The sequence below is a fragment of the Misgurnus anguillicaudatus genome, chromosome 10, assembly GCF_027580225.2.
Source record: "Misgurnus anguillicaudatus chromosome 10, ASM2758022v2, whole genome shotgun sequence".
Taxonomy (NCBI): Eukaryota; Metazoa; Chordata; class Actinopteri; order Cypriniformes; family Cobitidae; genus Misgurnus; species Misgurnus anguillicaudatus.
The window spans coordinates 14,538,441-14,551,323 of NC_073346.2; the positions used below are offsets into that span (position 1 = coordinate 14,538,441).

The following is a 12,883-nucleotide window of genomic DNA, read 5'->3' on the forward strand; positions in this document are numbered from 1 at the left end:
ATGGAAGTAGGCGATTTCAGACACAGGTTTGCTCTGTTTTTCTGTTGCTATAGACAGAAACTACAGATGGAATCTACAAAATCTCTTCTGTTTAGGCAAAAGGTAACATGTTTCACACATTTATAGTTTTTTATGTAAATGTTGTAATCACTGTAAGCATGAATGTGTATTCTTACATGTGACATTTGCCAAACAGAAACCAACTCAACGAGTGCTTTTGTACTTTCAATCTAATGCTTGCAGAAAAGAGCCGTCAGCATGCAGATCAAAGCATCTGAAGTTCAACTAAACTAACTAAAGTAAGTTTGAACCACAACACATTCAACTCAACAACAAAACTACAACCCACATATCACATCACAAGCTGATGTGATGAAAGAGGGCAAACTGATAAGAATGAGGATTTTCTAATGGACACACGGCTATTACAGGATGGGTGAGTCTGAGAAGAGGGCTAAATGAAAAGACGGGTAAGAAAAACCTACTGCTGTCAGAGCCATTGGTTTGCAGCGTGGCATAAGAGTCAAAGAAGTAGACACGAGGAAGAGTTTGAATATCTGAGAGGAGCAGAGGAGAGGTGGACAGAAAAGAAGGAGAGGTGAGGAAAGGAGGAGATTGGAGAGGAGAGATCAAAAGCAAACTGTTAGTCTGCAGTACAGCTAATATTAGTAATAATAAATGATTAATAATAATTAATTGATTATTAATATTAAATACTTTCAATTAGTATTAAATATTTTGTACTAAATGGCAAATCACAATTCATTTATTTATCATTCATTCATTTTATTCTGACCTGCTTGGAACCAGTTAAATATCACAGTACCAAACTCAAGCTGATTTATTACACAGCAATCACCTCACACTCTGTATAAATGAACTATAATCTTTATTATCCAATGAAATTAGTACAAATAGTTTTTGGGCATTAGATTTAAAGGAACAGTATGTAGGATTGTGTACAAAACTGGTATTGCAATCACAAAACTTGTGGCTAAAACTGGTAATGCAGTCCCACAATTGGTGGCCAATACACAAAATGACAACATAAACATCAGTTGAGGGCTGCAACTCCACTTTCTCAAAGACAATATCCTGGCCGGACCACTGTTGTCAGTGATACAAGTTTTTGAAATGAAAATTATTTCTTAATGTCTAGTGAGATATCAGCAGCATTTTATGTTTAATTGATATACATTTCTTACATACTGTTCCTTTAAATGTACTTTAAAGGGGTCATGACATTCAAATAAAATTTGCCTTGATCTTTTGACATATAACAGGTCTTAGTATCATTAATACATTCTGCAAGTTTCAAAGCTTAAGTCTTTTCCCACCAGCATTTTTTCAAAATTCTCACGGATTGGTTACTCAACTGCTTTTTCCTATTTTCAAACCATTGTCGCTTCGGTTTAGGGTTAGATTTGGTGTTTGTGTTAGTATGTCACTTTAAGTATTGGCTTATACAATTTTTTCTGCTTTATTCTTTTATATTTTCTAAACTTTAAACAATTTTCGCCTGGCGTTGGGGTTAGAGTTGGGTTTGGGTAAGGATGTCATTTTTATGTAAATCTAACCATAAACCGAAGCGACAATTGTTAGAAATTAGGACAAAACAGTTGAGTAACCAATCCGTGAGAATGCAACGGAAAGGCAGGGCCACGGAAAAATGCGGAGATCCTTGAGAATGCCATGGAAAAATGAGCAAAAAATTCCGTGACTATCCCACGGAAATTCGTGAGATCAGGCTGGTTTTATAAGTTGCGTAAGAGTGCCACCTGGTGGATAATAGCGGAAATATGGATTGCCGGAAAAACTTGTAATTGGCAGGGAAGCGTTTTCTCTTCATTTACGAGATAACTCGTCAATGGCGGGGTAACAGTTAAAGAGGACGAACACAAATCAAACTTTCAATCAGAGAATTAAAAACAATGTGGAAACTGATCATAAATTACTTAAATGTTTATGTTTTTCAGCAAAAAAAACTTTAGTAATATTAAATACACATCAGGGAACAAAATAAAGTAATTAAAAAAATGTCATGTCCCCTTTAAACTTTAAGGCAGCAATTTCGTTAAGATTATGATGCTGAAGCGTGCTAAATTATACAGCATAAAGCATACTTTTCAAGAGTTGTATAAAAATCTTCTTCATTGAAAAACCATACACCCATACTCACCCTCTCTCCAGAGCTCAGAGATGAAGGGATCAGAAGACTGATGTAAAAGAGATGCAACATTATCATTCAAAGGATCCATGTTCTTCACCAGCCATTCATTTGCCTTATAGTCCACCTGAGCCAAACGGAGACAGAGAAATGAATGCATGTATTGAAAGTCAAACATGCAAACATTATGGAAACGTATTCCTAAATCATTCGAGTCTGATGTATGATGAAAATAAAGTGTCTCTCTTACCTTGCCAGCGTAGTGTATAATAGAGAAATCAGCCTCTTCTTTAACCTGCCGTGGCCGCATAAACTTGGGGTGTGTACCCTGCTCAACTGAGAGCTTGTCTACGAACGAGCGATCCGTCGCCCTCGGAAACCAACACTCTTCGTCCAAGAGCGCCAGCACGCCGGGTGGATGGGCCTGCAGAACCGATCAGCCAACAAGTAAATAAACCACCAAACCTGGTTCTCCATGAAGATACATTGCGCACACACGCAAATAACGCTTACCGGTCTCTCAATGAGGTCAATACAGGGCTGGAGATCCAGACCGAAATCGATGAAGTTCCACTCGATGCCCTCGCGCTGGTACTCCTCTTGCTCCAGGACAAACATGGTGTGATTGAACAACTGCTGCAGCTTCTCATTAGTGTAATTAATACATAACTGCTCAAATGAGTTCAGCTACAAAGACAGAAAAACAAGAGACGTTTAAATACACCTGCCAAATAATAAACAGCTGCTTGGGCCCTCTTCTTGCCCCGCCTCTCACCTGAAAGATCTCGAATCCAGCAATGTCCAGGATGCCGATAAATGAAGCTCCCTGTCGCTGTCTGCGGTCCAGCGCTCTGTTGATCCGGTGCACCAGCCAGCGGAAGAGACGCTCATATGTTGCCTTCGCCAAAGCCTCCACTGCAAAATCAGCCTGATCACAACAAACCATAAAGATGAGTGTCAGCCAATCAAAAGATATATCATAAAATCATCCTACATGATATAAAGGACATTCTGTGAAAATATAACCTTGATATTTTTAATATTGACTGAGTAAGGTCATGTCAAAGATTGAAATCAATGATTGAAATCAAACTTTGATGCTCCTAATCTCATTCAGTCTGGATTTTACAGACAGGGTCACAAATTTTAAACACATGTTCGTACACACCTGCTGCTTGGTCTGGGCCTTCTGGACATACTCCCGACCCACTTTGATGCGAGGAGTGAGAATGGCTCGACTGAACTCCAGCACGCTGATGCCCAGCAGGTGGCAGAGTTTCTGAGCAGCTGTGTCGTCTGGCATTGAGGCCTGATCTGTGTTTTTCTCTTTGTTAAATGTGATGTTCCCAAATTGCAGCACTGCAGAAATCACCTTTAACATAGCTGTAAAAACAGAGACATTTTCAGGATTGTCTTTTTTTGTAAAAATACTGACGGTGGGCACTACTCAAACCCTCATGTCTCTCTTACAGATGGACTCTTCATTGCTAAAGCCCATGATGGTCATGGAGTCCATCGTCTGTGTGAAGTTTTCCGCATCACTCTGACCAGGAACAGGAAGTGAGCCCCCACAGAGGAAGCGGTACTCATCTGCACCACCCAACAGAAGCTCCTCTACAGAAAGGGCACACATATGTTTAAGAAGGCTTTCATTTAAGATAATAAGATTATACTTAATAGATGTCTACATATATGTTTGAGTTTAGTAGTGTATGTTTGGTGATTATATTTATGGATGTATACTGACTTCTCGTGGTCTCAGTCGCTCCAGCGAGGAGTTGATAAAAGATATGGAAGGTTCGTTCATCTTTAGCCTGGCGAATGGCCCGAGACTTTTCCAGGAGATCTGATACACAGTTAGGTTAAAAAAAAAATGCACAATTGCACACAGACAGGAGGCACCTCCACCTTGTCCGTCTTTATATGGTTTATCAAAGGGCACATATTATGTCAAGTTTTACAAGATGTAATATAAGTCTGAGGTGTGACTAGAATGTGTCTGTGAAGTTACAGCTCAACATATTCCACAGATCATTAGTTATAGCATGTGCAAAATGCCCACCTGCCGTTTTCATGTGTGTGCCTTTAAATGCAAATGAGCTACTTGATCCTCACTCCCTTACCAACAGACATTGAGTGCTTTTGATCTAAATAGATCTGATTCCTGTTAATACATTCTGAGACAATAGTGTCTTTAGCTACAAAGGGCTAACAAACACATTTTAAATAGCTTTTGGGTAAAATTAACCAGTCAGTCAGTGGCCGTGGGCAGAGCTTTGTTTGTGTGATGTCACATTAACAAGAGAAAAAAGGACAGGGTGTATTTAGTTCATTGTAGAGTGGTTGTGTTCACACACTGCCAACACACATTTATGTCCAAACACCTTGAAAAAGTACATTTTCCATAATAGGTGTCCTTTAAATAAGACATTTCTCTGTCGTGTATGTGTTTTACTGAGAGGTTTCATGATTCATTATTATGATAGGATACATGTCTCAATGTTAGCACCAACAATATATCCAGCAACATCAAAATTGATCCTGATGAATTTGCCCTAAAACAAACAAACAGAAAAAGTTAAATGAAATTATTATATTCCATATGATTCATTGTGATGACAATTCATCATTATAATGAAGTTGAGCTTACAAATCTTGAAGAGTTGTCATTTTTGACTGTCTTTGCATTGCCAAAGGCCTCAAGGATAGGGTTAGCTTGCAGTAACTGTCTCTCTAGTTCACCCTAGACACGGGACAAACAGCACATCAGTGTAATTTTACCCACAATGCACCTCAGAGAAAAGTAATGCATTCAGAAACCTTAGCACCAGCATAAGTATGTGAAATGATTTAAAGCAATATTAACAGTACATGCAGCTATACACTCAGAGGCTATGCACACAATGTTTGTTTTCACGACAACAGCGTTTTGGGGTCGTGAACTTCCTGAACTTTAGAAGATGGGTTTTAAAAGTGTAGTGTAGGTTATTGATAATAAAAACGTCTTCTTGTCTCTGTGTAAACTACGAAAGCATGAATATGTGATAATGTTTTACAAAATTTGGCACTTCCAATCCAGGATCAATTGTAGGAATAAGCCATCCTCATTTTCCATCTAAACAAAACTGCTTGATGCTTTTGCCATCTTAATTGTTTATATTTATCGCTTTGTAGAAACATGCATATGTGTAAAGGCGTGTAGTGTTTCTTTACAAAGTAACATCGCCATCTACTGGCCTTGCACGCATAATATAGCATTTCGTCGCTGCCTGATGAAACTCACGTATGTCCAAAACGGTAACTTTTCAGAAAGTGAAAAAAACACCGTATATCAAAAGCAGTTGAATGTAGCGTTGTCATACTTGGTACGGCATATTTACATGTAACCATATTCTTGCCAGTGTCATGATATAATCCACATTTGACCAAAATTGAGTTTAAATGGACATGCGTGCATATTTTACAGTAACTTTTTTATGCGTTCTTCCGATCATTAATTAGAATGGCCAAAGTCGCGTTTCGTATTGACAGATGAACACGCTCAGTTCATTAAATAGCCTACGTCTTGGTTAAATACGCTTACTTTATTTAATATTAATTATAAGTGTATTAAATGTCTCTTGCAAACCATTAAGGGACAATGAATCAATACACTGACATGGTAATGCTACACAACAGGGGCGTCAGTTTGTGTTGAAAAGTGGTGGGGACAAAAGATCAGATAAAAACATTACTGCAGGACAGGAAAAATATTGAATAACGGCGCATCAAAAATGGGCATAGCGTAGGCTAGTCAACAACAAGAAAATACTCAGCATAAATGTATAAACCTTCAACAATGTCGACTGCACACATCACACATGTAACAGTCCCTGCAACACCAGCTCAACCGAACAATGCCAAAGCACCATACCGTAGAAAACAGCAGCGCGTTTAATAAATGATTACAATGAATTTCATTACATATGTACAAGAAAACACACCATAAGCATACAACGCAACATATGTGACACTAGACCACAAAACCAGTCTTAAGCATCGCTTGATTTTTCAGAACATTTTAACCAAATGCTTTCAAATATCACCAATGCTAGACAGATACTTTGTTTGCACAGTCCTACCGTAATTAAGTAACTCCTAGATGTTAGTCTGGCGTCCGGGGGAAACGTTTACCTCGAAGGAAAGTCATGCTTATTCGGCTATATCCAGTGCTGAGCTTCGATGAAACTTTACGAGACCTGCGAGATGCTTCACAGGCGGAAGATATGCGGCGTGATTGACAGCTTTGACACCAAACGGGTACGTGAAAATCAGATGACATGATTTCACAAGTTTTCATTGGCTATTTAGGTATGTGACGCATACTGTATATGGAAATGAACCTGGACATTCAATCTGTCGAAAAATCTCAAAATCGGCAAAATGAACATACGTGAGTTTCATCGGACAGCGACGATATCTTGTTGTCTTTGTGGGTCCGTTTAAATGTGGATCTTTTTGAGAGGGTTGTCGTACGCTTGTAAAATTTCTCTTAAAAGGCAAAGGAAAAACTTTTCCATTTTTATTACATCGCTGTCGTGTAAACGTAGCCTCACAATCTCTGTCACACACACACTTACACTTGTAGCATTACACTGATGGGGTTCAAATAGATGTTGTATAAACAGACACATTGTTTTTTTAAATTATGAATCACATTTCCTTTTGAGAGCATCCTCAAAAGAACGTTTTGTCAGATTTGGTTCACATCTAGTTCACTTCTGGGAACCTTTCTGTTAATTTTGCACAAAATTGTAACTGGGTCAGCAACATACACACTCAAACACATAGGGCTGGAAAAAACAGCTCAGCAAAAGCCTTTAGCATAAAAAATGATGTACAGGCACAGGCTAAACAATCTCCATCTGTGAGGTTTGCACTCATATAGACTTAAAGGGATACTTCACCCAAAAATTTAAATTTTGTCATCATTTACTCACCTTACAAACCTGTATACATTTCTTTAATCTGCTAAACACAAAGAAAAATATTTTGAGAAATGTTTGAAACCAAACACTTTTTGAGCACCATTGACTTCCATAGTATTTGTATTTCCCTTCATGAAAGTCAATGGTGCTCCTGTTTCCTGCTTGATTACAAATATCTTCCTTTGTGTCCAGCAAAACAGAGAAATGTATAGAGGTTTGTAAAAACTTAAAGATTAATAAATGATGACAGAATTTTCATTTTTGGGTAAACTATCACTTGCATGAACAATGAATAGCACAGCAAAGCTATAATGTACATACAGCGCCCTCTACAGGCCAACAGAGGAAGCATTAGCTTGCTACTATCTTAAAAGTCATACGCAGGCGATACTCACATACTGAACAGTCTGTTAGTGTCCACAATAAAGAGAGATGGGGTGATCGAACGAGCATACAAGACACAAAAAAGACAAAAAAACAAAAAATAACATCTAGATGAGTGAAAACATAAGGACATGTACCACAACAAAATAAATCAACACACATTTATTAGACACAATACATCACACATTATGATGTTAAATTGGCTGGGCATGGATCAGAACTTCTGAACTTCTGAACTTCTTCCTGTGAGGGAGATCAAACGTGTCACTTACGAAGAGATCGGCCCTCGCTTACCCTGTTTACAGCACTGCTGCCTCGACCCAAAGACCGCGTGCCATCCGTCTTGAGCACAAAGCGGAGGAGATGAGCAGGAAGAAACAGCAGGACCACGGAGGGAAGAGTGCGGAAAAGGAGAGCAGAAATTAAATTATTAGAAAAAAGATGCAAATGAAAGTACACTAGTTATTGGCTTTAAATGTTCATAGCTTACAAATACTCTAGCATTTACATATTTGAGCCAATGTGAAAGAGTTTTTGCTCTGTCACATGAAATAAGAGCACCAAAAATACAAAATAGAAATGTAAGTCTGGGCAGATCTAAGCAAAAACAGTCGTATGTTCTTTATTGTCTTCTGACAGGTCCTGTCCTCACCTGTAAAGCGCCGTCTTTAGATCGACCCAGAGTGCCAGACTTGTGTGAGGACGCCACATGTGCCAGATACTGAATGACTTTTTTTGTGTTCTCTGTTTTTCCTGCACCAGACTCTCCTCTGAACACAAACACACATACAGAACAAATAAGACCGTCTGTAAAAACAGACCGCAAGGTAGTCAAACAAACATTGGTAGGACATGAAAAGACCAGATGAATTCACTTCTCCTTAAACTCCACAAAACACAGAGTACAGAACAAAATTAGAAAACAACGCATGCAAGTAAAGAGGCAAAAAATGAGAACCTGTAGAAAAACCTGTTTAGATGTTTAGTTAAGCTATGTCAGGTTTGAGGAACCAAACATTATGTAACTCTGGCTTTTGTGGCCTATAGGCTTGTGCTGTACATTATCTAATAAGACATCATTCTTCACTCTGTCTTAAATTACCACATTTAATGTTCATTTCCCTACTGAAAAAAAACAGCTTAAACCAGCCTAAGCTGATTGGCTGATTTTAGCTGGTCTCCCAGTCTGGTTTAAACTGGTTATTTTGGTGAAGCAGGCTGGTTTCCGAAGGGGTTTGGACACTTTTTTAGATAATCAAGCTTGTCTTAACTGGTCAGACTGGGAGACCAGCTTGACCAGGCTGGAAGACCAGCTTTGCCAGGCTGGTTTTAGCTGGTCTTTTCAGTAGGGTAACTATCATAAACTGGAGAATGATCTCTTCATCCTCTGGGAGAGCTACTTTATCTTAACAGTTCTGTATTCTTAAAGTCCCCCTGTGGTGAAGTGGTTTTTTATTATATGTCTATGTGGTGTTTTTAATATGCTTTAAGACAAATCCATCATTCATCACCATTCCATTGATGAGTATTTTCTCTGGAGTTTTGAAATCACCTCAGTTGCTTACGTCACAAACATGTAACCAATTGCATCATCACAGTTGAACAGTGTTGGGGGTAACGCATTACAAGTGACGTGCATTACATAATAATATTACTTTTCTGAAGTAACGAGTAAAGTAACGCATAATTTTTTTAATGTACACATTAATATTTGAGTTACTTTTTAAAAAAAGTAATGCAAGTTACTTTTTTAGTTTACTTAATTTGATGAAAAAATGTACTGAATTAAACTGAACGTAGTCACATTATGCAGCCTATGCGTACCTGTGTGGGAACAGTTTGAGTTCGAAACCAAGATGGCAGGCCAGAGCTCGACATTTTTGTGATGAATATGCAATTTCTGAATGCAGAACTTTTCAGTCATAAAAAACATCTGCAAGGCCTGGGGAGATCAAACCTCAGCCAAGAAAAAGTAACGCAGAAGTAACTAAAAAGTAATGTAAGCATTACTTTCCATGAAAAGTAACTAAGTATATGGAATTAGTTACTTTTTGGGAGTAACTTAATATTGTAATGCATTACTTTTAAAAGTAACTTTTCCCAACACTGAACTGAACGAGTGGATCAGGAAGTCTGAGCCATAGATATGTATAGACTCGGCACTGTAACATTTGCAGCAAACACACGCTGCTCACACATGCAATGTGAATGCTCTAATCTGTTAACATCAGCGTGAAAAAATATGTGATGCAAACGCACAATTCGCGTATGCATTGTGAAGCGTCTATGCACATATATATCTATGGTCTGAACTGGTGTGATCGAGTGGAGGGGTGGTTTTATTCACATATTTATAGATCCATGTATGCTAAATGAGGCAAGGGTGTATAGTTAGATTCAAGCAATTTTAAAGAGCAAGTATTATCCGTTTCACGATTTGACATTTCCTTTGCTGTGTAAGTGTGTATTAGTACGTTAACAATACGCAAAAGGTACAAACACCAAAGTAAACGATGACGCGAGTTACAACAAACACACGGATTGTAGGCAACAGTTTACTTCCTGGGCCGGTTGACGTGGACACAACATTATCATAATTCTGCCCTTTCTGCCCATAATTCTGTTTGTTGTTTCAGATTATACCAAATACACAAAATAACGTAATTTAGCAACCAAATAGTAATTTCTTCATGTGTTAAAAAGCACCTATCGCAGGAAAACTTTTAAATATGCTCATTATCGACTACAAGGGGACTTTAATATTTATGTTTTTACAAACATGTCGTCAAACACTAAAGCTCAGCATGACACTCACGTGCACAGGATGGACTGATCTTCTCTGTCTGCATGAAAAAACAAGACACGTGAGAAAGGACGTTAGCATAAATTATAATGATTGTTTTCAATGATGTTGTGAATAAGAAAAATAAAATGAAAAAGTTTAAACATCTTATACAATTATATAATTATATTCAGAAGCAGGGGCTAACACCCAATGACACACAAATTTACATTAAATTACATAATTAATACAATTATATGAATATTAAGAGAAGTCTTCAAACCTATAGTAGTTTAACATCAATTAAAATACTATGTATAGTCATCTCCCAATTGATGTATTAGCACTATATTTGGACAGAGTCAGGGTTAGGCTAGTGTTAAAATAAGACTGAAAGGAGTAGGAAAGTAAAAGCATCTCTCTGTAACAGTCGATGACAAAATATACATTGTCATATATACATATACATATATAATAGCTCTTCTGCCCTAAAACTCGCTGACAATGCTAAATTTCAGTTTCTCCGTCTCTTACCCAGCCTATAACCGATTTAAATCCTCATGCACAAACATGAAACAGGCTCTTCAAACGTTCTGATGCAGAGGTGTATGAATAAATTCACAAAAACTAAAGCAGCCTACAGCAGGTCAGTCTGTTGCCATGGTACCTTGCAGCATGCTCCTGTAGGCTGCCTCCGATATGGCATAAATATGTGGTGGCATCTCATGCCGTTTCTTCCCACGATACATCTCAATGATGGACTCTGTATAGATGGGCAGGTTCTTATAGGGATTAATCACCACACAAAACAGGCCAGAGTACGTCTGTGAAACATCACACACAAACACAAGAGTTCAAATCATGATGTTGTGTTCGGACAGATCTAGTCTAGTCCCAGATGGATAGCCCCTAGTCACCTCATGCATGACATTCCCATCACTCACAAACCACAAAGACAAATGATGCTGCATGGCATACTGAGTCATTTACAAAAGATAAACTTGTTGAGTAGTCTGCTACATTTTGATTGACAGGTCAACTGGTTAAAATGGGTAGATGAGCAAGATTCACTCTAAAGTTTTGAGGTGCCTAGCAGTAAACTAGATATTAATTTAACATTGTCAAATATGCAAACATACACATGATTGTATGCCTTTATATCAACTTGTCTCTTGAACCAATCAAATGTAGTAAACACCGGGCTCAAATAACTCAGACAGTAACAGTTGGCAGATCCATTATGAATAAGGGCCTTCATCTTGTGTGTGTATACAGTATGAGTGTATATGTGCATGTGTGTTTGCACTTGCTTGACTGCGTTCTGCATGAAACTGGAGCAGATATTTGAGCCCTGAACTAGTAATGAACAAACACATGTGTATGTGTGTGTCTGTGTGTGTGTGTAACGCTATCCTGCTTGCTTGCTCAGAGAAAACCCACACACACTCATGTGATGCCAGGGCACATTCAGGTAAAATAGTCAGACTGCATGATCTCTGTGAAGAAACTCATTAAAAGATTGACTTGGGGAACACACATACACACTTACATATATGAGTCCTGAATAGTATCTCTCACGGAGGTTGTGTAAGACAGAAGCCTCATTGAGGCACGTGAGATCGGCCATGTCTTCAACTTTACTAAAACGCGGCGGGTTCATCCGCTGAAGCTCCTCCCTTGACAGTGTCAGTTTCCGCCCACTGTCTGTAAGCTCCACCTCCACCTCATCACCCCGCTCCTCACGCACGCTTGCAGACTGAAAACAGAAAAGACGAATGAAAAGATGTTAAGAATCAAAATGTAATGTACTCGTTCTATGTTAGATAGTATCAACTTTTATTTGTTACGACACTCTGCAACTGGTTAATAATGCATTATTATAGTCATGTTCACTAGGGGTGTGATGAGATCTCGTGCGACGAGATCTTGCGAGATTAAATATGTATCGCGAAATTAATTATGTCACGAGATTTCTCGTGGAGGTAGAATGCTGGCCGTTTCTCAAACAAAAGGCTGCAGCGATTTTTGTTTGAGCATATCAGTAAACACCCCTGACCACTCGGTGAGCTTCACGTCTTTGTAAATGAAAGTTTAATGCATTTTAGGAAGGATTGTTCCAGTGCACCTATACACCCATTGTAGAGGTGGGAGGTGATAGAACAAACACCCGAAAATTCTCGGGACAGCATTATATGTCCAAAGTTTAGTCAAAACCGTTCTATTTCATCATAAACAATCTGAAAACATGGATTTAAGTGTAAAATACCGAACTTGTCCTTTAACTCTGCTGAAATCCTGATATATAAACGCGATTTATAATCGTCAGACAAAATAACCATACATTTACATTGAAGCCTTACTGCTGTTGATTCTCTCATCATGTCTTGTTATGTTATGAGCTGTTTTATTTTAAATGTGAGTTTTATTGTATATCACGTAGCCTAATAGCGCACAATTCGGTGCAAATTCAGAAGTATGACAGCATACACTATTACTGTTACACATAGTCACATGCGCGGGCATATACAGCATGAAAGGGAGAGAATGTGCGTGTGTGTGTGGGAAACACTAATGCTAACCTTT

General features: G+C 38.4%; 1 protein-coding gene across 5 annotated transcripts in view; it reads right to left on the bottom strand.

Moving 5' to 3' along the window:
• myh14 (myosin, heavy chain 14, non-muscle) overlaps nt 1–12,883 on the bottom strand; it is a 44,723-nt gene that overhangs the window by 23,953 nt on the left and 7,887 nt on the right. For 3 of the 5 annotated variants that reach the window (XM_055209704.2, XM_055209705.2, XM_073871936.1), the window contains exons 3-16: nt 11,850–12,056; nt 10,968–11,124; nt 10,334–10,361; nt 8,171–8,288; nt 7,813–7,860; nt 4,818–4,910; nt 4,659–4,722; nt 3,915–4,013; nt 3,638–3,781; nt 3,336–3,550; nt 2,943–3,095; nt 2,681–2,854; nt 2,418–2,591; nt 2,180–2,294 (exon numbers count right to left, since the gene is read on the bottom strand). In XM_055209704.2, coding sequence (XP_055065679.2) covers nt 2,180–2,294; nt 2,418–2,591; nt 2,681–2,854; nt 2,943–3,095; nt 3,336–3,550; nt 3,638–3,781; nt 3,915–4,013; nt 4,659–4,722; nt 4,818–4,910; nt 7,813–7,860; nt 8,171–8,288; nt 10,334–10,361; nt 10,968–11,124; nt 11,850–12,056 — 1,789 coding nt within the window. Of the gene's footprint in view, nt 1–485; nt 558–2,179; nt 2,295–2,417; nt 2,592–2,680; nt 2,855–2,942; nt 3,096–3,335; nt 3,551–3,637; nt 3,782–3,914; nt 4,014–4,658; nt 4,723–4,817; nt 4,911–7,812; nt 7,861–8,170; nt 8,289–10,333; nt 10,362–10,967; nt 11,125–11,849; nt 12,057–12,883 lie in introns of all 5 variants that reach the window. The other 2 variants (XM_055209703.2, XM_055209702.2) reach the window with 1 other exon arrangement.